This window comes from Muntiacus reevesi, chromosome 8, assembly GCF_963930625.1.
Source record: "Muntiacus reevesi chromosome 8, mMunRee1.1, whole genome shotgun sequence".
Lineage (NCBI taxonomy): Eukaryota > Metazoa > Chordata > Mammalia > Artiodactyla > Cervidae > Muntiacus > Muntiacus reevesi.
This window is the reverse complement of record NC_089256.1, coordinates 51518209-51544080: the sequence shown is the minus strand read 5'-3', so window position 1 is coordinate 51544080 and position 25872 is coordinate 51518209. Positions and strand designations below refer to the sequence as shown.

General features: G+C 38.5%; 1 protein-coding gene across 3 annotated transcripts in view; it reads right to left on the bottom strand.

Moving 5' to 3' along the window:
* The window catches only part of ATP13A3 (ATPase 13A3), a 77901-nt gene extending 52488 nt beyond the window's left edge, over positions 1 to 25413 (bottom strand). For all 3 annotated transcript variants that reach the window (XM_065943056.1, XM_065943058.1, XM_065943057.1), the window contains exons 1-5: positions 24923 to 25413; positions 3492 to 3590; positions 2863 to 3036; positions 1815 to 1991; positions 1455 to 1525 (exon numbers count right to left, since the gene is read on the bottom strand). In XM_065943056.1, coding sequence (XP_065799128.1) covers positions 1455 to 1525; positions 1815 to 1991; positions 2863 to 3036; positions 3492 to 3542 — 473 coding nt within the window. In that variant the 5' untranslated portion in view covers positions 3543 to 3590; positions 24923 to 25413. The remainder of the gene's footprint in view (positions 1 to 1454; positions 1526 to 1814; positions 1992 to 2862; positions 3037 to 3491; positions 3591 to 24922) is intronic.
* Between the last annotated feature and the right edge of the window lie 459 nt (positions 25414 to 25872).

Genomic DNA, 25872 nt, shown 5'->3' with positions numbered 1-25872 from the left:
AAGGTAAAGTATGACTAACTCGAGTGTTTCAAACTTTACTTTTTATCGAGTTTCCTTTCTTAAATTTTGAAGCTTCACACTAGTAAGTCCTACTCACTTGTTTTTCTTTCTACAAAAGCATCAATCTGAATCCTGTCATCTAAGGAGAAGTGCAGAATTCGTCTAAGTCACAGACAATGTCTAAAACCTGTAATGATTAAAACTGAGATTCGACTAACATACCTACTTTCCTCTCAAATGTCTTAATTATGCTTATTTAAACCGAGATACTATTCACAAAAACTCTATAGAGAATTAACTCCAAATCTTTTTCTACTTTTTTCAAAAGAAAAAACTAAGCTCCATAATTAACTGCAATCATTGGAATAAGTTTAAATCCTACAAGTTGCTATGGTTGGCAAAGGCTCCACAGCAAACATGTTTGCGATTTTCCCCCAGGGTAGCAGGGATCAACTCCAAGTCAAAATTTTTTAAAGAACAAAATGACAGTTTACTGGCAGTATTCTCTAAAAAAAAAAAGCAATGGTTCTTAACTAGGAATGGTCTTCGGAACTAGGCAGGTGGAACTGCCCTGCTCCATTCCATAATATTCCAATTCTTTAGGAATATAATAATATTCTTTAGGAATTACATGATTCTTTAGGAAACATCTGAGGAAAAAAGTCCAAGCATGAATATTTTAAATGTTCATAAGGTGATTCTCTTCTTACTGCTAATATTAAGAATTCCTTTGCCACTCTCAAGCAAGGATACTTAATGGGTATTTATGATAATCACTTTAACAGCAATAAAAACAGAATCCTAAAGGAGTTCCCTGGTGGCCTAGTGGTTAGGGTTTTGGGCTTTCACTGCTGTGGCCCAGGTTCAATCCTTGGTGAGGGAAGTGAGACCTCACAAGTTATGTGGCGCAGGCAAAAATAAATAAATAAATAAAATCCTAGTAAATTCAGTGCTGAAGTAACTTGAAGCCTCCATAAAAATCAAATTTTAAGGAATTATTCCAATTTGTCCTACCCAAGGCTTAACACATTTGACCATGTCTCATCTTTATCTACATATGAAAGTTAAATTTAATGTTTGTCTATCACTCCATCCCTCAAGTATTGAATACAAATGGATGAAACCATCAGTAAATTGAGAGATGATAATTCAAATACTCAGGAAGGCTAAGAGGTATACTCAAAATTTACTCTGAGATGAATCCTCAAAAAGAAAAGGATTTAGACCAGATTTTTGGTGCTTCTAACTTCTGTGTCAATTTTGCCAGGGTACAACTTGCAGATGGGGTTTATTCTAAACTGGTTACTGAGTATTGCTGAGTATTCAAATACCACCAAGGAGTTATTAAAATTAAGTGAAGGGAAATCTTCCATCTTATATAACACTAAAATGAATTATTTTCTATCTAAAACATAATCAATACACTCATACAATCCAAACAAAAGAATACTTACTTTAAGAAATCAAAATTGTGAAGGCTATCATTCCAGAAATATTTCACACTATGGTGGGTGAAGTAGCGAATCTGTAGAACATATAAAAAGGTTACATCAAAAGCATTATCATCACTTGCTAATAATTAAGTTTACTAACACAAATTTAGCATATAAAAACTATTAAAATTAAAGCAATCACATGTGACATAATCCATTTCTTCTAGTAAATATTTAAACTTTACATATAGTGATAAACAGGTATTTTATATGCATATAGTTTTATCTTAAAAATAAGTACAAAATTATAGGCTATCTACAGTAGCATAAAATGTAACAATTCCAGTTTTTAAAGAAACACTGAGACTAAGGTAACAATACCTGTTGTGACTGAGGCTGTGAGTATTTATTCATCTCAAGCCTATTCTCTTCAGCCAGATTTCCAGTTAAGTGAACTGCATGGCCATTTTTATTAACCAGAGATTTTGAACTTGAAAATGGGGGAGTTTCTAGAGAAAGGAAGCGAATTTTTGCACAAAACCATGTTCTGAATTCATCCTTCAAAGAGAAAGGAGTAAGGGTAAAGAGTCAATTATGCATATTATATAACCATATATACAGTTTCCATTCTTTACATGATATGCTATTTATTAATACTAACCTCTAAATGAGAAAGTGTCACTTTCTACTCACTAAATGTTAAACCATTTCATGAAGATGCATAAATTCAAACATAAAGTGTTCTTGATCACTTACCATTTTATATACGTCATTCTTTACTGATAGAGGATGTCATAAAAGATTATTGAGTAATTTCTTGATTTAATCCATCTACATACTGAGGCTAGGTATTAAAGCCTCTTATAAAATACTTCCAATTAGGATTACAAAACAAAACCTGGGGGGCTGCAACATTGCATAGAAGAGATCTGGGATACAGTCCTTTCAGGTAACCTTGACAGACCAGCCATTTATCTAATCTCTCAGCGCATCAAGAGCTATAAGAGAGGGTAGATTTGAGTGGCTCAGACAGTAAAGAATCTGCCTGCAATGCAGGAGAGCAAGGTTCCATTCCTGGGTTGGGAAGATCTCCTGGAGAAGGGAATGGCTACCCACCCAGTATTCTTGCCTGAAGAATTCCATGGACAGAGGAGAGCCTAGTGGGCTACAGTTCACGGGTTCACAAGGGGTCAGACATGACTGAGTGACTAACATTTTTGCTTTTTTTTTCCCTTTCAAGATTCCTTTAAACTCAAATCACTGGGATATTAGTCACTTGGAACACAGATACTTTAGAAATACCAGGATTAGTATTTCTCATTGTATCCTAGCAATGATGTTCTCATCATATTTTATTTTGAACAAAACACACATAAATATATCATTTTACCCCACAAATAATCCACTACAAGTAATCATGTGGACTTACAGTAGTCCTCAGCAGCACCACTTCACAGTCTTTGATTGCAGCTCTCACACAGGTCACCTTCACCCGCCACTCGGGCATCCAATAGAGGAGCAGGAGAAGAAAGCCGCCGGTACACACCACTCCAAGAGAAACGATGGCAAGCTTCCAGCGACACAAATTGTAGCCATAAATCTCCTGCAAGGACACAGTGATTAATAACCACATATCAGATGTTATGAGAGTTCCAACGTAACAACCCTATCTTTCCCCTATACACACCACGAAGAAAGAGCTGAGTTTTATTAAGTTGATTTTAAACTTTCTTATAAAGGAAAAATTAGAAATTTTGCATTTAGGACTATATATAAGCATTGGCTAACATAAGTTATATCAAATGAAAAAACATCTCTTTCCTCTGAGTTTTAACAGTTCACAAGTGAAACAGGAAGCACACTGGAGCCGTCGGAGAACCACACTAACACCAGAGGTATTACATAAGCCCAATTCAAAAACACCGCCAGAAGGGAAAAGACCACAGTGACCTAGCTGTTGTTTTTTGTGTTTCATTTTAGTGTTTTTTTAAATGTACTTTTCTACTTCCCTAGAAAAATAAACTCACACTTCACAAGTAAATTGTAAAAGCTGGTTACCATTTCATCTTCCTGACCCTGGTTGATAGTCTTTCTTTCTTCTTTGTCCATATCTACAGTGGTTGGAAAGGTAGTGTGCTTCACAACAGTTGAGGATAACTGAGGGAAAGAGGAACAAACATCTTAGAAGATGCATACTGTATAGCAACTGCATACTATCAGACTTCTTGTTTGGATTAAAGTTTAACTGATATTTAAGCAATCACTAAAGTGTAACTGATTCTCATGACATTTTCAATGGTGTGCCAATTCTTGAAACTGAATTATTATTTACTATTATAAAACTTGATATATTTCACTAATTAATTTATACTAGCACTAGCCCTGCTGCAAAGTCATTTAAATTCTAAGAGAAATTACAGAATCTTCCTTTTTCAATCTCCAGACTCATCCACTGAGCACCTACCACATGTATGGCAATCCCTGGCCAAGGGTGAATCTTTAATCCAGGTGGACCCCTACTGTAGACCACCATGATTTCAAGTTCACTGAGTAATATTGTTTCTGACTACCCATGATGCTCATTTCTAGCAGAAACTTTATTGAACTCACTGACAAAAAAATTTCTCCTGTATTAAAAAAGATTAAATTCAAACATTAAAGAGAGCTGCAAAATGGAAAACAGTGCAGATTTTCTTGCTTTCTTTTTTTTTTTTTTCTGGTTTCTGGAAAATATATATTTGGGAAAATGTACTTATCTACTACTGCTTTAGTAAGTTAATATTCTTAAAGATCTATGTGGCAATAATAGATATAACCCACATAAACAAAATCTTCTTAGAGTTCACAATAATTTTCAAGAATGTAAAAAGGTCTGAGCACTGAGATGGATGAGTGTTTGAGAGCCACTGCTTTAGACGTGGCTGACCTCTGCGGAACACAGTGCGAATGTTACCTCCCTCATTTCAGATGCCACGCCTCCACTCATCTACCTGGTGGATAGCACAATCCTGACACGTGGCTGGTACTCAAAAAATACTTCCTGAGTGACCTGATAAAGAATTTAGCTATATAATGTCTACCTGATATGAATTAATAGGAAAGTAAAACAACTGCAGAATTTCAACTTAATCCCCCACATCAGACTACTGAAATTTCCTGATTTATATCATCAAGAAAATGACCTATAAAAAACACTGATGTGTCCCTGAATGGGCACTCAAAGTTTCTCTACCTTCTGACTTGGTGCCATCATGGAAAAGAAGCCTCAGAGTTATCCTGTTTTTCAGAGGAAAATAAGTTACATTATCATAAAAAATCTTTTAGGTAATTTAGTGACAATTTCTTCTCACAAAATCTTCTCACAATTTCAACACACTAGGGTGTGTTGCAGCCATAAAAAAGTACAGTACTAGAGTCATCCCACCAATATAAGCCTGTTCCATCAAATCAATATGACCTGAGGTAGCAGTTGTTCTCAAGGGCTATACACCTGATGCCATAGATTACATGCAGAATGAGCAAATCCAACCTCTTTCCGTGTAGAAAAGGTCAGCTGTTGTTGCCTGAGCCTGTAAGGTTTAGTCCAATCCTGCAAGGTTTCAAATGTGCATATGCCTGTCTTCAAAGGGTAAGGCAAAGGAACTCTGCTCTGACACTGTCCCCACTAAAGAATCCAATCTGGGGTTCTTAACCTTTAATCTGTGGTCCTTCCTTAAATTCTGGCCTGAATCTCAGGGTCATCTCGCTCAGGATTTCCCACTCATTTTTAACAACCAAAATGTATAATTCTGACCCCCATTTCTCACTACCACCTAAAATATGCTTCTTGAGAAGAACTTCTTCAAATGCTTAAATGGAAGCGAGTTCTGCTTCCAACCAAGATATACAAACATAGACCAGACTAGCCATCCTAACTACTGGGTTAGCCAGAAAGTTCATTTGGGAAAACCCAAACGAACCTTTCGCCAACCCAAAAAAATAACAAAATTAATAAAATATCTGAAACTATATAGTTTTCAAGGAACTGGACGTCAACCAAAATTGCTGTCCAGTCATTCAGTCATGTCCAACTCTTTGCGACCCCATGAACTGCAGCACACCAGGCTTCCCTATTCCTCACTATCTCCTGGACCTTGCTCAAACTCACGTCCATTGAGTCGGTGATGCCATCCAACCGTCTCATCCTCTGTCGTCCCCTTCTCCTCCCGCCTTCAATCTTTCCCAGCATCAGGGTCTTTCCCAATGAGTCAGCTCTTTTCATCAGGTGGCCAAAGTACTGGAGCTTCAGTTTCAGCCATCAGTTCTTCCAATGAATATTCAGGGTTGATTTTCTTTAGGATGGTTGGATCTCCTTGCACTCCAAGGGACTCTCGAGAGTCTTCTCCAACACCACAGTTAAAAAGCATCAATTCCTCAGAGTTCAGCTTTCTTTATGGTCCAACTCTCACATTCATACATGACTACTGGGAAAACCATAGCTTTGACTAGATGGACCTTTGTCAGCAAAATAATGTCTCTGCTTTTTAATACGCTGTCTAGGTTTGTCATAGCTTTTCTTCCAAGGAGCAAACGTCTTTTATTTCATGGCTGCAGTCACTGTCTGCAGTGATTTTGGAGCCAAGAAAAAAACACTGTCACTGTTTCAACTGTGTCACTGTTTCTTTCAACTGTTGACAACTGTCTCACTCAACAGAAGAAACTGATATAAAAATGGGAAGTACCTAGGTGAGCACTATAATTGTCCCAGTTTACAAACTAATTACAGGATGCCAAAATATAAATAAAAAAGTAGGACAGGGAACCCAGGGGGAGCCCAACAATCTTCCTGAGTTGAAGAGATGAAGCTGGGAGTCTAAGGAAGTACCAAAGTGACTGGGTTTGCAAGGCAGATTACCAGAGAAGAGGTGTGTACAGAGAATGAACACTAAAAATTTCCAAAGCGGGGACTCTTCTCAAGTCTTCAACTGAATACTGATTGGCATTTCTGTGTGAGAAAACTACCAAGACCAGGGAAAGCCATTCAAAAGTTTTTAGGGGAAGAATGCAGCAGGTTCACTTGGGGGAGAGTACCTGTTCCCATCAACCACAGTGGGAAACCTCATTAGTTGCATGGAATCAGGAGGACCCAGAGGGTTTTGCTTCAGTGGGCTTCCCTGGTAGCTCAGTTGGTAAAGAATCCACCTGCAATGCAGGAGATGCAGGTTCAATTCCTCGATCGGGAAGATCTGCTGGAGGATAGGCTACTCACTCCAGTATTCTTGGGCTTCCTTTGTGGGCTCAGCTGTAAAGAACCTGGCTGCAACGCGGGAGACCTTGGCTGGGAAGATCCCCTGGAGAATGGAAAGGCTACCCATTTCAGTGTTCTGGACTGAAGAATTCCATGGGGTCACAAAGAGTCAGACATGACTGAGCGACTTCCACTTTGCTTCAGTAGTAGTAGGTTCAAACTAGCCCCAAACCAAAAGCTACTCTGGTCCTGCCAAACAAAACTTCTAGGACTTGAAAGAATAAAATTGTTTCCAAGTAAATGCTTCACAGAATACAATCCAAGGAGATTTACAGGAATGTAAACTATCTAGTTACCATGTCTGCTATCCAATTAAAACTTAAGTCTTACAAAGAACCAAAAGGAGACATCCCATAATGAGAAAAATCAATGGACAAAAGAGGACCTAGAACTGACAGAGATAACAGAATTGATAGACAAGGTCATTAAAATAACTGCTGTAACTGTAGTCTACATGCTCAAAAAACAAGAGGAAAGACTGATCATGTGAAGCAGACACATGAAAGATACAAAAAAATAACCAAACTGAACACAAAAAGTATAATGTGTGAGATGAAAAATATACTAGATGGAATTAACAGTAAATTGGATATTACAGGAAAAAATCAAAGAAGTTGAAGACAAAGTAACAGAAATATCCAAAATTAAAAATTGAGAGGAAAAAACAGACTAAAGAGAGGGGAGAAAGCTAACATAACAGCATCAGTAAGCTGTGAAACGACCTCAAATACTCTGATATACATGTAAGGTAGAAAGGAACAAAAAATATGTAACTCTATAATGGCCCCAAAATTTCCAGATTATATGAAAAACTATAAACCCACAGATCCAAGAAGTTCAACCAACACTAAGCAAAAACATTAAGAAATTACATCAAGGCATATCACCATCAAACTGCTCAAAATTGTGATGAAAATAAATTTAAAATGACATTAAATTTCTTGCTAAAAACAATGCAGGTAAAAACAGAGGAAGATCTTTGAAGTATTAAGAAAAAGAAACTATGATGAGAATTCTATACCCAGCAAAAAAATATCTTCCAAAAGCAAAGGTGAACTAAGTCTTTTACAGATATAAAAGTTGGTTAAAAAGAAAAGAAAAAAAAAGCAAACCTACACTATAAAAAGTTAAAGGAAGTCCTCAGACACAGGGGGTAAAAAAGATAACTGATGGTAATACAGATATCTACAAAGGTCTGAAGAATACCAGAAACTGTAACTATGTGGGTAATTATACACAACAACAGCACAAAGAACATTGAGAAATGAAAGCACACTCTTATAAGGTTCTTAAGAAAGCTGGGGGGGGGGACCGGGATGGGGAATACGCGTAACTCTATGGCTGATTCATATCAATGTATGACAAAACCCACTGAAAAATAAAAAATTTTAAAATAAATAAATAAATAAAAAGAAAGCAGAAAATGAATGGCAAGTAATACCCAGTATAAGCAATTAAGAGAAAGACTAAAATTTAGAGAAGAAATAAATGAAATTAAAGAAAAAGAGCTGTTTTTTTGACATCAATAAAATTATCATTTCTAGTTGCACGAGGAAGTTGGGGGGTGGGGGTGAGGGTACAAATTATCAATATTAGGACTACGGCAGAAGACATTGCTTTAGATTATGCAGATATCAGAAGGAGAATCAAGGAACCAACAAGCAACTTGATACAAACATACCAACTTTTCAGCAGGTCTGAACTTACTTCCAAAAAAAAAAAAAAAAAAAAAAAATTTTTTTTTTAAAATCATTATGGACCAGGGAATAGCCATGAGTTGATAACTGCTAAAACTGACTTAAAAGCTGAGTGATGGTCCATTAGAGTTCATTATACTAATTATTCTACTCTTTAAAGATGATACTATTCTTTCTACTTTTTAATATGTATAAAAGATGGATTGGGAGTTTGGGATTAGAAGATACAAACTATTATATATACAACAGATAAACAACAAAGACCTACTGTATAACACAGGGAACTATATTCAGTATCTTGTGATAAATTATAACGGAAAAGAATGTGAAAAAGAATGTGTGTGTGTGTGTGTGTGTGTGTGTGTGTGTGTGTGTGTGAATAACTGAATCACTTTGCTATACAGCAGAAATTAACACAACATTGTAAATCAATCATGCTTGAATAAAATAATTTTTTTTAAAAAGCCACGCATCTGAGAAGAAAACAGAAGAAAATTTTCAGAGAACAGTCATTCCCGGCACCAAGGAATAAGATCTTGAGGACTCTGCCTCTGAATCCCAAATCTACTGACTCAACGTATTATGTATCAGGTATTATCCATAAACTCTTACTCCTGGGTTTTGAATCTAATCCTTCTTCACTCTCATCTTTTATCCATTGCCTACAAATATAGATGCACTTCCTCACTTGCGTAAGTTCTAATTTTTCAGCATAGAATATATTTGCAGATAAATAACATGCTTTTATAATTTTAGAAAAATAAATTACCATTAAAAAATCAATGTTTTCATTAATTTCCTATACTCATAACTATTTAAAATATCTCTTGAGAGAGTACACATTAGTCCAAGATAACTACATTTTCATTTCATACGACCACAGTAAAAATACTTAAATGAGCTATTACATGATGCACTGCCTAGAACAATCTGAATTCACACTTTTTTAAACATAATTCTTAACCATATTACCTCCTTACTCATCTTACAAGTGTTATTTCTCTGAAATTTAACTTACTTTTTAAGGCAAAGTTCTTATGTGTTACCAAGTTTTACCAAAGTTGAAACAGTAAAAATAATTTAAGTAATTCAAATAAAAAGTTTCTCTAAAAGTCACCAATAACTATCCTCCCTAGACATATTATACTTCAAAGGAAATTACCAAGATTTCACTTTTCACATAAACTTTTAGTAAAACCCAGTGAGACAACTGCAAGAGCTTACAAATGAACATAAACATGCTGAAAATGTATAGTTAAATTTTAAAAATATGTACATAAATAGAAATCCCTTAACATTTTCTATGACATATCTATGAAGATAAAAATCTACATAAACATTTCAAAATAAATTACGTATAAAGGTGAAAATACATGGTAAACCTAGTCTACTAATTATCCAATTAAATATTTAAAGCTTTAATATCAAACTTCTAAAATCCACTGACTTACAGAAGTATAACTTCTGGTGGTTTGAGTGCATGTGTTTTTTAATCAATTTCTAGATCATAAAAAAAACAAAGAAAATTTTCTTACCAATAGCAATATATCATCATTCCTTCCAACTGTGATATTAGCAGAACTTTCAAAAGCCAACTCTTAACAAAAAACAAAATAAAACTAAGCATAAAAATTCATTCAAAAGAGAATTTTCTGCCTCGTACTTGTTTGAGTTCTTTTTGAACTGTTTTCAAAATGACTAAGACACTAAAATTCAGAATTTTTTAATGCACCAATTTTAAGTGGATTTTCAAAAGATACACCTTCCTGCCATCTGACTGCCACTGAAGAGCTCCTAATATTTGAATAAATCGCATCTAGCTAGTGTATTGAAGTCCCAATTCCACAGTGCATGACAAGCCTTGATGTTATCTAAACAGCAAGCAGCTTATAGGCTATTGTGCTTAACCAAACCCTTCCTTGCATTTACAATGAACCTGATTTTTTTTTGTGTTGAGTAAAAACAGCAGCACAGGACAAAAGGAAGCTATCAGGAATAAATCTCACTAAATCTAATTTTTGTGAAAGTTAACTTTTTTCTACATTACATAAAGTATAGTATTAAATCTAGAATAAGAGTCCGATCTTATTTCCTAAAACAGAATGAGTTGGCCTCAACAAGAACAGAAATCCCCAAACTTCAGGTACCTTCGCTTCAAACCTGAGTTTCACATGAGCTGTAACAATATTATAAGACTATGTGTAGAGGGCTTTCTTTGAGGATATGTATGTGCCTATAGGATATGTATGTAACAATATTATAACAGTATATGTGGCAGGTTTTCTTTGAGGATATGTACATGCCTAAAATTCTAAAGTAGATAATTTTACAAGGTGATTTCATTAATGATCTGCCACTCAAGTAAAACCTCAAGCAAAGTATATTCTGAAAAAATATTTTTAATTGTTTACTTCAGTTGGTATTTGCCAACTTCAGGGAGACTGGAGTTAAAAGAAATAAAAACATACTATTTAATGATCACAAAATTAAGAGTTAAAAATTCTCAAATGATACGCTTCATAAGTCTGTAAACATGTACTTTTGAAGTCTTAAAAGTTAAAACTGCACCCAACTTTGGGGCTACCTTGTATTGTTGAAAAACAAAATGAATCATCCTACTTTATTCTGTAGTTCTAGATTTTTTTCCTTAGAATTAAACAAATCTACTCATGTTAAATAAAGATTTGATAAATACATCTTTCAAGATCACAAAGCAAAAGGTGTCATAAAAATCCTAAAGAATAAACAGCACAGCCAGCATTCTGAGTATTATTTCATTGTCAAATGTGTAGCATCCTCAGCAATTAAGATGACCTTCTGCAATTCAAAAGCAGTTCTACTGAAATAAAATGTGCAGCAGTCAACTGAAATAAAATGTGCCCTAACAAACATGAAATCTTTACTCACTGTACAACCTTAATTTTAATATCTGTACAAATATTTGTGTAAAAAGAATTAAAAAATCTCAATTTCCCAACTGCAGTAACAAAATTATGACAAGGGTAAAACTTAACACTCAAGTCAGCTCCTAACAATAAGAATGACATAATATAACTTAGTGAATACATGGAAATTTTACAAGGATACCAGCTAAATTTTAACAAAGCTCTACTCAATACCCATTTTATCACTTCCCATCTTGAACTTTCTCTTATAATACATGCTTTTGTTTCTGTGTTTAGGCTTAAGGAAGACCATTGTATCCAATATACACCAAACCAAAACTGTATTTACATTTGCAAAGTGCAGTCTTTGTATAATTTATTTTTTGTAAGTTACAAACAATGTGATAGCTTAACAAAATAAGTTATAATTAGGAAAGGTAATGCAATTTTCTGTCTTAGGGTCAATTTAAGAACATTAAGAGTTCTAACTTAACCTGCACTATAGCATATATGCATACATTTTAATCATTTTCATTATATACACTATTTAAAGAAAGAAACAAACCCTTTAATTAAGAGAAACTCCACATGGTAAGACTATCATTACATAACATAATGGCTTTGAATATTACAATCAACTGTATAGCACTTAATCAGTAAAAACTGGGAGAAGGCACCTTTGAACTGACAAATGGCATCTATGCTTCATTTTTATCATTTTAATTTACAAAGGAAATAAGTAAAATTAATCATTTACATACATAACTAAGTTCACATAATTAAATAATTAAGTTTGTCTACTTGAGTTTTTTTCATTTATTCAAGTTACTCTGATCTTAAAACTTTTATACTTCCCCTTAAATCTTCCTCATATATTCAACCTTCTAAAACTCCCTACTCAAGGAAAGTTTTGAAAGTACTATAACTGCTAGACTGATTTCAAAATCTTACTAGTAGAAAGACTCACTGTGGTTAAGACCAGTCCTAAACAGTGAATATTCAAAACTGGCAGAACCAAAAAGGCCTCAAAAGAAGACTGGCACCCACCCCTAAAACAAAAGGCTGAACAGACCTGTAAACTGGTGACATAGCTACTGGGGCAACAGGGTGTCACGATGGGAAGGGAGGAGACTTCAGTACTCTTTGAATGCTCCTACCGTCTATGTGCAATAATGCTTTTAAGTAGATAAGGAAAGAAAGAAGAAAGACTGAGCATATGTACAGAATTCTAATTCTACCACACATGGCCACCTGTGGGTCTGAACCTGTGGGAACCTCCAAATGGTCTCATTAAAGCATTCCACTCTCTGCCTGAATAGCACTCTCTCACACTGTTATTTTACCCCAAACACGGTAAAGTAGCCATTTTGAAGGTTCCCTTAACAAATCTATTTCAAGAAAGCTACAGTTGGTTCTTTTTATTTTTTTTATTATTTTATTTTTCTATTTCCTCCTCTATTTTGGCTCCACTGAGGAAAAGTACTAACCAGAGATACAGCATAAGCAACAGCAAATTCTAAATTATTTTATCAAACTAATTAATATATAAATCTTAAGTGAGCATATATGCCATGTTCGTTACTATATTAGGAACAGTAAGAGATATACACCATTATCCCAAAATACAAAAAAAAAAAAAAAAAACCAAAAACAGAAAGAAGAGTACAGAACTCTAACTTGTTCTTAAATGTCGACTAATTCCCCATGAACTATTTCGCAAGTCCCTTCACCCAGCTTGGTTTCAATTTCTCACTAAAATGAGACAGTTGTAATAAATCACGATTCATTCCAACCATGAAAGTTCTTGACCCCCTGAAGTGTTGCCTGTGTATCCAGCCCGCTGTTGCGCGCTTTCACCGTTAGGTGGTGCTCCAACACAGGTAAGAAAGGCCGACAGTTTTCACAACTTGGACAAGGCAACCACTGATTAAGTATGATTAAAGGTAAGAAATTTTATACAAAATTTTTTTAGTACCAATGCAAATATTAATATGACAAAGTAGGAGCTGCTCATAATAAAACTTCTGTTTCATGTATCTCAATGGAAAACAAGACATCGCAATAAACATAAAACACAAGATAATGGGGAGGGGAAGGCAGATGTATTATTATTCCCTTCATACAGATCATTCCCAAATTCACACTCGTCTAAAACTAGAATTTAGGGTACAATGTTGTAGAACCAGGGAGGAGGGAAAACAGTAACAGTTAAAGAGCACATGATCCTACTGGAGAAGAAGATAAGTTAAAGTATGAAATGATGTGATAAAACATTACTTATCTATTAAACTGGCAACAAAAAAAAGCACCTTTATACACTGCTAAGAGTGAATCTATACTTGCTTTTTGGCAAATCAACTGACTATAGACGAAAACTTAAACCTCCTACATACTCTGATCCAACAATCCCAATTAAAAATCACACATGTACCTATACATGTATGTTACCACTAACCCTTTCTTCAAATTCCTCTCTGCATTGTTAGATTTCTGAAACAGAATATAAAAGTTTTGGATTTTTTTTTTCCTTTGGGAGTGAGAATGGGTACTTACAAAAAATCTAGTTGAAACAAATGATAGTATTTTAAACTCAGAAGAAACTGTATAGCATGGGCATTTAATACAATAGGAACTGACAAATCAAGAGTTCTAATAACTATAGAAATAAATCAAATTGTTTGAGCCGAATTCCCCAAACTAAAAGTTAGACTTTTAGGGTTAAGGGATTAAATGGTACAAACTATTACATATAGAGTGACTTACAAGGATATATTGTACAAAATAGGGAATACAATATTTTATAATAACTATAAATGAAGCCTAATCTTTAAAAATGTGAATCACCATTATTTTACACATGTAACTTACATTATATTGTACATCAACTATACGTCAATTTTAAAAAGTTACTTTATAGAGGTGCGGTAAAGGTTTTCGTTAAGCAATATCTCATGAATGTTTCTTCTGTTTTAATGCAAATTACTATTTCTTCTAAACTGTAATGCTATTAATCCAAATCCATAATAGCTTGTTTGACATTTCAACCAGCAATTTAAAAGGTGGTCTTTGAAATCTAGACACATTAATTCTAAGACCCATATTTCACATTTTAGCATAGGTACTACTGGGCTATAGCTTAAATAAAGGTCACTGTTGCAGCTGACAGTAACCCCAGTGATGCAACCATCAGTGCCTGCTCCTAGGACAGCGTTTATAGCACTGTCATCTCAGCTGAGTAAAGTGTGTTACCGGCACTACAAGGCTCAGTGTAAGTTGATGATTAAAAGTATTCCAAAAGACTACAATGTAGTTGAATATTAAAGCATAAAGTGATCATTTGCACAGAAAAGTATCAAAATACAGCAGCAGAGCGAAAGGAAGGACCAGGATTAGAAATAGTGGGGGGCAGGGGGACAGGGAAGAGTAGAGGGGAAAAAAAGAGAGGGGCGAACAGGAAAACTTTCCAGAGAACTATACTTCTAAATCTTCGGTATGTTAAGGAGTCACAAATGGACTACAGATTTGTTCATTTTTCCTATAACAACAAACTCCAAATAATTTTTTCTTCATTAACTCAGTAGTTCAGTATGGCTCACATTTCATTCTTCCAAACATTATAAAGACTCAACCCCAAAGAACACAAAATCACCAGGAAACCATTCTGTACAAAAAACCCAATCCTGCAGATTCACAATTACAGTTGATAGGCACTTGGATCAGCTTTTTTCAATTAAGTCAATGTGGGAAAACCCACCTTACTCTTTTTTCTCCAATTTGAAACCTACCCACGTTGACTCAGCATGGGAAGGACCTTACATTTGCATTCAACAAACACTTCAATAATATGGAACTTTAAATTTCTGCTGGAGAGGATAACAGCCTTACTCAAGGTACAACTATCACAGAAATCTAAACTTCCTCATTTCCTATGGTCATTCTGTAATCCACTATTCAGGATTGAAGAAAAAAAAATCAATGTGTTTGGGTACTACGTCAACTATAATAATATTGACTAACATTTGTAGAAGGATTTTTAGTGTCCAAAATATTTTAACTGGCATTATCTACTTTATTTACCAGCTTTCAATCAATATTGTCTTTTAAAGACTGAAGGAAAATAATCTTCACTTAATTAAGATTAGCATTTTGCACTTTCCCTAGAAAGCCAAGCATGGAATGACTTTATATCGAAAAGCCTTACCAACAAATTAAGGGATGTCATGTAGATAACACCATCCATTTTCCAAAAATTCATCTGAAAGCAACACATACTTGAAATACATACTTTTATACAGAAAACAGTGACTAAGTTCCCAAGACAGAGCACAAATGACCTTTTTACCTACCACAATGCAGCTGAATTCTACTTCCTATCACACTAGCCTGGGTCATGGGGCAGGTAGCCAGGTGACCAAGCCTCTACTTCCTCTGCCCACTTCTTAACTATTAATACTCCCCAAGCCTCCACTTCTTCTGCCCACTTCTTAGCCATTAATATCCTCTATGCTTCTGTCAGGGGTAAAGGGTGATACCACTGTCCCATCGACCATGGCGACCACCAATCAGTATTGTCAGCACTGCTCTCTCCCAGACCCACAGATTCAAACATATACTGACCACATTTTGCTAACACCCAAAACGCTTGTTTCATCTTCCAAAAACTGGCTCTCCTACTTGCTGCCACTACTACCAGCTCCCTCTACTTCTTTAACAGATAGCCCTTGCCTCAAAAACCATGCCACGAATTTGAAAGCCATCCTAGACTCCTACCTATCCCACACCTATATCCACCGGGGCTCTGTCTTCTCATCTCTGCTTTTCTCATGCCCACCTCCCCTATCTGCACCCGCATGCCTCAGCTCGGGTCCAGAGCCCTCGCCAGTCTCCCTCATTCAAATCAATAGAAAAACAAGATGGGATCACTTCTCTTTGTTTAAAATTTCCAGAGCTTCCTACTGTCTGCAGCAGCATTTCCCAATTGATAAAAGTCCCTTCAAAATTGTAAAGGCATTGCCTGCTCATATAAATTGAAGAAAAGTGCTGAATTAAAGTGAAGCAGCCTTTTTACTAGCAAGATTTTGGAAAGTTTACAACACACAATACTACCATGTGTTTGCCCTCCATGGGAAACTGGAGCAGAAGAGAGGCCTGACAGGGCTCCAGGACAAAGTCACAACTAACTGGAAGACAAAATCCTTCGGAACCTGGCCCTGCCCAGCTGTCAACATCATCCTCCAGTCAACAATGGTTATTATTCACCTCCTACAAACCTTAATCCCATCTACACAGAACACAGCTTGCAGTTCCTCTAAGAGCCCTACTGATTCCTCACTCCATTCCTTTATACATGTTGCTCCTTCTGCAAAGAATGCCCTCCCCTACCTACCTTAGTCTGGCTGAAGAGCTCCTGCTAGTCCTTCCAGACCATGGTCAACAACCTTCTCTAGGAAGCTTTGATGACTCTCTAAGTAATGAAATTTTTCTTTTTTAAGTATGGAGCGGGCAGGGCAGCCTAGTAAGCAGAGAGGCTGGCTCATGTCAGAGTTAAGAGTACTTCTGACTGAGTTTCCCTGCAGGGTTTCCCCAGTCATTTCATCCACCCCTGCCCAGGAGCAGCAGGGGTGCTGCCGGCAGCTGCAGATGGAGCTGGTGCTGTGGCAAGCCCAAGGATCACCCATTCTTCTTGGACTGAAAAGCTTTGTTTCTGTTCTAGAGACCACTGATGGTCAATTTTTCATTATTATGGACAGGGAGTCTCCCAACATGTTCATCAATGAACTTAAAACAGGGCGTTTTATCCTAACCAAGTATTAGTATCTTGAAACCTAACCCCAGACCAATTGTTTGATTTAGGGAAAGGCAAATTGAGGAAACCAAGATTTTGCCAAAGTACTCTAATATTTCAAAATAAATCTAATAATATTATATTAGCATTCCAGCAAGAATCATTATGGTTGATCACTACTTTCTATTTCATAAAAAAGCATTTGTTGGAATGTTATGTCCACACATGCCAAGTACGTGCTACATTCTGGAGATTACAAAGATTACATTTCTACCTCAAGAAGCCAAATCTAGGTTAGACAAGTAAGTGAGCAAACAAACATGTCACACAAAGTGGCTGCACACTGCAGTGAAGTATGCACCACGGGCGCGCTGAGAGCAGGCGGGGCCCGGGGAGGGAGGAGAGGTGTGCGGGGACAGAGGAGTCTGCAGAAAAGGGCCAACTCTCCCTCGATCCAAGATCTGACGACCTGACGGTGAAGTTCAACAGGCAAACAAGCAGTACAAAGACGGGAAACCAGAGAGGGATGGAATCCAAGTAGAGGAATTACCACATGCAGAAGTGCTAAGGTACGAAATCTGAGAAAATGTCAGGGAATACACGTTGCCTGAACTAGCTGGAGCTCAGGACGGCCTCTGAGGAACGGCTGGAAACGGAGCTTTAAAAGATGGCACGGAATTTAGATAGATGGTAGCGATAACCCTATATGCAAAACAGAAAAAGAGACACAGGAGTACAGAACAGACTTTTGAACTCTGGGGGAGAACGTGAGGGTGGGATGTTTCGAAAGAACAGCATGTATATTATCTATGGTGAAACAGACCACCAGCCCAGGTGGGATGCATGAGTCAGGTGCTCGGGCCTGGTGCACTGGGAGGACACTGAGGAGTCGGGTGGAGAGGGAGGTCGGAGGGGGGATCGGGATGGGGAATACGTGTAACTATATGGCTGATTCATGTCAATGTATGACAAAACCCACTGAAATGTTGTGAAGTGATTGGCCTCCAACTAATAAAATAATATTTAAAAAAAAAAAGAAAAAGATGGCACGGAATCAAATTATGATGAAAGACCCTGTTTGATAAAGTTATGGATTAACTTGTATGTAATGAAGCCTCTGAACTTTTCTCAACTGAAAGAGACCCAAGGCCACGAGGAGGGGCCCACATTCCCAAAAGAGTACCATGTGACTGGGGTGCGGCGCAGCACCCCATTCTGAGTTCCCTTGCTAGGCTGTGTACCTCCAAGAAGGCAGACTCACTTCTCAGTGTATATCCAGCCTTCAGTTCTGTGCTGGGCACCCACAGGATCTAACAAAGTATCCAACGATTAGATATGCTAACACAATCTCAGGGCTCAACTAAGAAGCCCTAACCCAGCCTCCTTCCTTACTGCCTATAAAATCACAACTCTTGTGCATTACAGTAACTGATAACTGCCACAACTTTTAAAAGAACACGCAGAAAGGTCATTCACTATGGGAGGCAGAAAAAGGATTTGGGGGAAAACACATTAAGATGCTTTTGAACCTGACAAAACTAAGCAGTTTTTCTATTCTTCTCACTAAAAACTGAACTGAAAACACCTATGGATTATAACAAGTATATTTTCACATCAAAAGAAGTCAGATAAAAATAGATTAAATAAATAAAAATAAGTAAATAACAAATAGATAAAAATCTATTTTAACTAAGAATTTGCTAGGTTAGTCTTTCAAGTAATTAAGTGCTACTTAGGCCACCTGCCGGTAGTACTTTACATTTTACTTAGTAAACTGAATTATATTATGATAATTAGCAGACAAGTAAGAACAACCTCTGGTGCTTGGGGATATAATAAAAATAGTAAGGAAAAAACATTTGGTCCAAGAAGAACCAGTGACTCACATTTTAAAGAAATCAATCCAAAGGCCACAGAAGTGAAACAAATGTCAAGCCCTCTTTTTAAAGAAAAGATGAAGACATATTTCACTAATCAGAATTTCTAAATAAGGGAACATAAAATCCTATTAAGAAAACATAATTAAATATATTTTTAAATTTTATAAACATAGCCAGAAAAAAAAATAGAATAAAATAAATTTTACAAATGTAGCCTGAGAGAGAAACAACAGGTTAACAGTAATACAGAGAATGGGGGGGGGGGGGGTGGAGCGGGCGGCAGGGCAGGGATGAGTCTGAAGACACACCCAGTAACAATATACATCAAATGTATACTAGAGACACATGAAATTAACACTTTTTAGGATGTTGCTACCAAAGATGCCAAATCATGGTATTTTTCCTATTAACAGCCTGAATTGAACAGTATGTCATTATGGCCTGCTACACTAGTGGAAACAAGCAATCCTCAATCACAATCCACGCACTCTCTCATCACAGACACACACAGAGACACACACGGTACAACTTGTTTTGATTATGTTAAACATTATTAAACTAACAATAGTGAAAGTTGCAAGTTTAATCACTCAGTAGTGTCAGACTCTTTGCAACCCTATGCATTGTAGACTACCAGGCTCCTCCGTCCACGGGATTTTCCAGGCAAGAGTACTGGAGTGGGTTGCCATTTCCTTCTCCAGAGGATCTTCCTGACCCAGGGATCGAACCCGGGTCTCTCACATTGTAGGCAGACACTTTACCGTCTAAGCCACCAGGGAAGTCAATAAACTAACAATAGTAATTTACCAATTACTGGGCCTCTTACCCTCAGAACTCTCTAGGTTTTAATACCTCCATTCAGCAAATGAAGAAACTAAAAACTACTTAACTACAGAGGTAGTTAAGTGATGAGGCTGGAATTCAAAATCTCTTATGTGTGTAAGGTTCTGAGGTCACATTTTAACCAATATACCATGCCCTCTACTGGGGCATATGACTGTTAAATCTTCAGACACCATGACATTTCTTTAAAGAATGGGGTCTTCTTACTGTGCTACCCCCAGAGTGACATTAAGTTCAAATACTTTTAAGTTTCATGGAAAACATTAACAACTTATAGTTGTTTTAATACAATGCAAATCTTGCTTCTAGTAAGGTGACATTCACTCTTAAAAACACTGAAAGCAGCTGAATATCCACCTAAAACTACAAAAAGTGCCAACAGTGCCCCAATAATCCCAACTTTATTCCTTAGCCCTTAATTATGCTAGTGTGTGGTATAAAACACGCAGTATAACCCGAGGGAAATAGATTTTCTAAAACACCTTATTTCTTTCTGTATTATTCACAATGTAGAATCACATCACACATGGGTTTAATTACATCAATCCAATTATCTGTGCTGCAAGAAAAAAAGAAAAACAAGAGAGAAAAATACTCTAAATAACGGTGGTAGGATGCTTGCCCTCACACCCTCGTCCCAGAGTGAGCAGGCAATGGAGACTGACTCTGCTGTTCCTCAGTCGATCCAAAGTCCAGTCACTCGTCGAGATTACGACTCCAGAAAAAAAGTCACCTGTACTAACAGCTGGGGAAAACACTAGCTTGTGAGAACTGAAAAACAGTACATCGGTTAACCAGTTTTCAAACTGGTGCCTTCCTAAAGTAATTTTGACTATACAGGATTTTACCTTAGATGAGAATTTAAGTCCAAAGCTCCTACATAAAACTGGATTTCATTTTACTCAGGTCTTTAGAGCAGAAAGAATTAGGATCCAAAACACTTGTCTTTTATATAGCAGAGTAAGCTACTAACATATTTTTCGTCCTACTTCACAAGTGGGAAAAAGAGAGCAATAGGATGCTGTAAAGAAGCCATACTAAACACATGTGAGAGCTGTTCCATGACTTACTTTAAAAAAAACAAAAGATAATAGAAGTCTGTCAAATGATCAAAGGCAATCCTTTAAAGCTGGTTCTCAACAGAGGGAAAAAACAAACCCCCAACATTCACCAAGCTTTGAGATGTGCCATTACTACACAGTACAAACTAAAGACAGGGTGAAAAGAATACCCAACCAAAGAAAGCTTCTCCTTTACCAACACGCGGTCACTTACCTCTCCAGACATCAGTTTCCTTTTCTATAAAAAGAAGGGACTAATTTAAATAACCTTTGACTGTTCAACATTATTATTTTCCAATCTCATACCTCCTTATTTCAATGTCCAACTCATAAATCTTTTGTGAAAAAAATAAAAACTAAGTAAGAATCAATTAATCAAGTGTGCTAAGGTAGAACAGTTCTTCACTTCGCTACCAGTAACAGTGAGAAATATTTTTATTTAAAATTTTTGAGAAAGATTATATAGACATCAGCAAGTTTCACATCATGTAATCATGAAATTCTACTCTAACTCACTGTTCTTGGAAATTTTATTTCTAACCTAACTAGTATCTGACTGTCAATGGCTTTTTTTTCTGGGGGAGGTGGGGGTTTGCGGGGGGGCGTGGCTTGTGGGACTGAACCCAGGCCCCTGGCAGTGGAAGTACAGAGTCCTAACCACTGGACTGCCAGGGAATTCCCTCAACAGACTGCTTAAAAGCAAGATCCATAGCAAGTAAGTGAAAGGGTTAACTAGACAGAAATTTTGATTAAGAGATTGATTACAACTTACCTCACTCATCTCAGGTCACATGCAAAAAAAAGACTTCAAACAGTACTACTCCTTCCTGCATTCTCAGTTCATACTAGTTTTAGTGGCCTTTGGTGACAGAAGGGGTGAAAGATGCATGTCACCTGTAACTTCAAAGACATGTGCCTCTGCGCAGCTAAATTTTCATAAATCTGTAAGAACTCTTCCCTTGTGGAGATACCTTATGGTACATAAGTCCTTTTTAAATTTGGACAGTCTCTAAGTTTGTTATTTGAGTTAATGACTTACCATCTCATCTAGCAAAGGCCCCAATACAAGCCTTTGAGTTTAGGTATCATGAGGTCTGGTGTTAGGAAACAGGACAGTTGGTCTGTGCAAACTCTTCAGCATTCCTCATCCTCAACTTTCCTCACTCTCAGACATTTGACACCTGGCCAACTCTCCCTTTCCTTCATTCCACTTTTTTCCTTTCTTACTGAAGATCAAAAAATCATTTCAACTCACCATTGTAACAGTGATCGTTTCTTCCAATTACCATTTATTCATGACATTTCACATTGTCTCTATGTTTAATCTTATTAAGACAATGTTTTTATCTCAATTTTATAATTACTAGTTACCATTAATTTCCCTTGTGGCTCAGCTGGTAAAGAATCTGCCTGCGATGTGAGAGACCTGGATTCGATCCCTGGGTTGGGAAGACCCCCTGGAGAAGGGAAAGGCTACCACTGCAGTATTCTGGCCTGGAGAATTCAGTCCATGGGGTCGCAAAGAGTCGGACACAACTGAACGACTTTCAGGTCACCATTAATTCAACATATTCTACCTTATAAATGATACTGACTTTTCCCCAGATTAAAAAGCCTAGAACCTTTTATTTTTTAACCTGAATGTTAAAACATGTGGCCCAATTCTGATCCTCTCTTATTCCTCTACTCTCAACAAATGAAGATTAAAGACGCTATCATTTCCTTGCACATTACCTGGACTAGTTAACTAGGTCAATCAGAATACAGTTTTGATAACTACAGATTTACTCTCTCCAAGAAACCAGTGGTCTTCATTTCACACAGAAAAACTATGTTCCAAAACCAAAGACTAAATCTCATCAGCTAACTCTTAGATCCAGACTGAACCAGATGAGCTATCTAGCACATTCAGAACACATTCCATCACTGGAACAAACCTTCTGAATATGTGTCAAGTAGATCTCAGACATTAGACTATGTTCCTTTAGCATACCACTGACAGTTGTTTTAAGAATGTTGTTTTCAGTCAGTGATAAGCTGCTAACTCCTATTCAATTTAAGATGCATTCACAAGGTCTCCCACTTAGGTTACTCAGTATACCAGTGAACAGAAACCAGCTTTAAATGAACCAAGTAATCAATATCATTACGAAATTCTATTTCTGTCTCCTAAGATTTTAGAAATTACAACCCTCACTGTCATTCACAGGCATGAAGTTCCCATTTCCACCATCACCTAGACCAGTAGCAAAAGCTACAAAAGAAAAACAAAATTCCACAGGATGCCCCATATCACTCATTACTGCCCACTTCCTAGGATTGCCATCAATTTTAGCAATAAAGTATATTCACATCTTGAAACTTTATACTCACAGTGGTTACAAAACCACCATACTAAACAAGCACAGCCAGACGCAGTATATGGAATGGAAGGGGGGGGGAAAAACTATTTACTATTTCCTTTACATACGCTCTCAGCTAGTCCTCAAAACTGTGATGTAAGTACTAGTATTCTCCTTTGTTAATAAAAAAAGAAGGAAAAAGAAGAACAGGGAAGTTAAGCAAAGTAACAGTATGATAATTTTAATAACCAGAGCTACCCCAAATAAAACTTCCTGGACAAAGAACTCACCCCTCTTACTACATAATTGAACACAGAGTCAAACACTGTCAACTATATTTTCAAAAAAAATTGCTACTTAATATCTTTATTATAACTGCACTACTTACGACTCAAAGCAACCAGGATCAACATTTTTCTTACCCAATTCTCTGATCAAAAACAGGCTTTGTTGTTCTAATGTTCAAAAATCTCACTTAGCTGTCTCACCCTCACCTGATCTAATGGTGTCCAGACACCAAGATCTGTGTCCAGACACTAAGATCCAAGGATGTTTGTGTCAGATCTATGAGAAAAGGAACGATAAACACCTGTTACAAAAGCTTTCCAAATTCGGAAGCTCTGAATTATTGTCAATCCCCAATCACTGGTGGTGCCGGAAAACTCTTGAAAGTCCCTTGGACAACAAGGAGATCAAACCAGTCAATCCTAAAAGAAATCAACCCTGAATACTCATTAGAAGGACCGATGCTGAAGAAGCTCCAATAGTTTGGTCACCTGATGTGAAGAGCCGACTCATTGGGAAAGATCCTGACGCTGGGATAGAAGGCAGAAGAAGAGGGCGACAGAGGATGAGATGGTTGGATGGCATCACCCATACAATGGACATGAATTTGGGCAAACTCCGAGACGGTGAAGGACACGGAGGCCCGGAGTGCCGCAATCTATGGGGTCGCAAAGTCTCGGACACGAATTGGTGACTGAACAACCACAACAAAATCAGATTCCCTCGGTTCGCCCACGCCCGCAGAAGAAAAAGAAAAAACCAGGTCACACATCCACCAGAACCTAACTTTTCGGAAGACATGGGGAGAAGGAAAAGCTATAAAGATAGAGGTCACGGAAGTACTGGAGGAAAGTGCCCTAGGTGTTTCTAGAATCGAAGTGAAAAGGCCTTGGGCAAGTTGTTATGTCACTTTTCCTCTCTGGGCCTCACTCGGCTTAATGCGGTGACTGGCAAGGCTACTACTCCGTGGCTTAGAACGAACTCAAGATTCCTCAGTGAGCACACGAGCAAACCCATCAAGCTCCCTGCCAATACTGCTACCTTCGATCTCACCATCTCCAGGACTTTCTACAAGCGTTGGACCACCTCACCATCTCACTCCCAAACCCCAACACACTTGCCTCCCCAACTAGCGGCGTGTCCCAACCAGGCCTTCACACCCACAACGTGGAGCCCTTCTTCTCGCCTCACCTGTCCCAGACAATCAGCAGTCTTAGCGCTCCCCTCCTCACCCTACACACACCTTCCCCGAAAAAAGATGCCCAATTCCGGCCCGGGGAGGCCGACCCCGAGCTCACCTGGTGTCCGCCACCCCCAACAATACCACTCCCCTCTTCCAACCTCCCACAGCACCACCACCACCACCCGCTCCACGCCCCGTTCACCCTGCCCTCCGCCGTCTCGGCGAAGCTAGGGCCACTCACCTGGCGCCCCCGCGCCGTCTCCCGGGCGGCCTCCCGTCCGGAGCTGCCAAAAGGCCGTGTGGGGCCGGGGCCGGGCTCGCCGCTGTAGCCGCCGCCGCCGCTTCACCTCAGCCCAGCCCCATCGCCCTCGGCCGGCGCCGGCGGCAGCGGATCTCTCGAGCTCGAGGAGCCGCCGCCGCCGCGCGCTGCGGCTCCGGGTGAGGGGAGAGAGGCGCCGCGGCGGGGCCCGGGCCGAGCCGGGCGCTAGGGCGTCCGCGCTCTCCTCCTCTGCGTCCGCGGCGGCTGCGTGCAGCCGGAGCAGGGCGAGAACAAGGGCAGACGACAGGGGGAGGTAGGCAGGGGAGGGGGGCGTTCTGCACTCCGAAACTGCCTCTAGCCTCCAGCGACGGAGCGAACCCCCCTCCCCTCAGCGGTGGCGCCTGGATCACGCTGCGGGGAGAGCCAGCGGGCGGACAGGGGAGCGCGCGCTGCTAGCTCGGGACTCCCGCGCCGGATGTGAGGTCACGTGCTTGCCTCATCCAGCGCCGAGGGCGGAGGGGCGCAGAGGGTACGTCGAGAGGGGCGGGGCCGGAGTGGGCGGGGGCGATGGCCTGGCCCCGCCCACATCTTCTCCTTGAGCCCCTCTTCCCCAGTCTGGAGCCGAAAAGAAAGAGGGAGGAATAGCGCTGCAGAGGAGCTGTCTGTTGGGGAGGTGTTACTAACGCAGGACGGCTTTTTTTTTTTTTTTTTTTTTGGTGGGAGGGGGTAGTATTTGCCATCCTGGCCGCCGTGCAAAGACCAGATTACAGTCCAAATCCTCATTTTATGAACAGGGAAACCGAGTTGTAGTGAGGGGCCTAGCCTGACTTGCCCAGAGTCAAGGTCACAGAGGTAGCTTGTACAACAATGATGGAAAGGAGGTCAGATCCTGACTCGGCTCGCAGTTCCTTAACATTACACTCGCCCTTGCA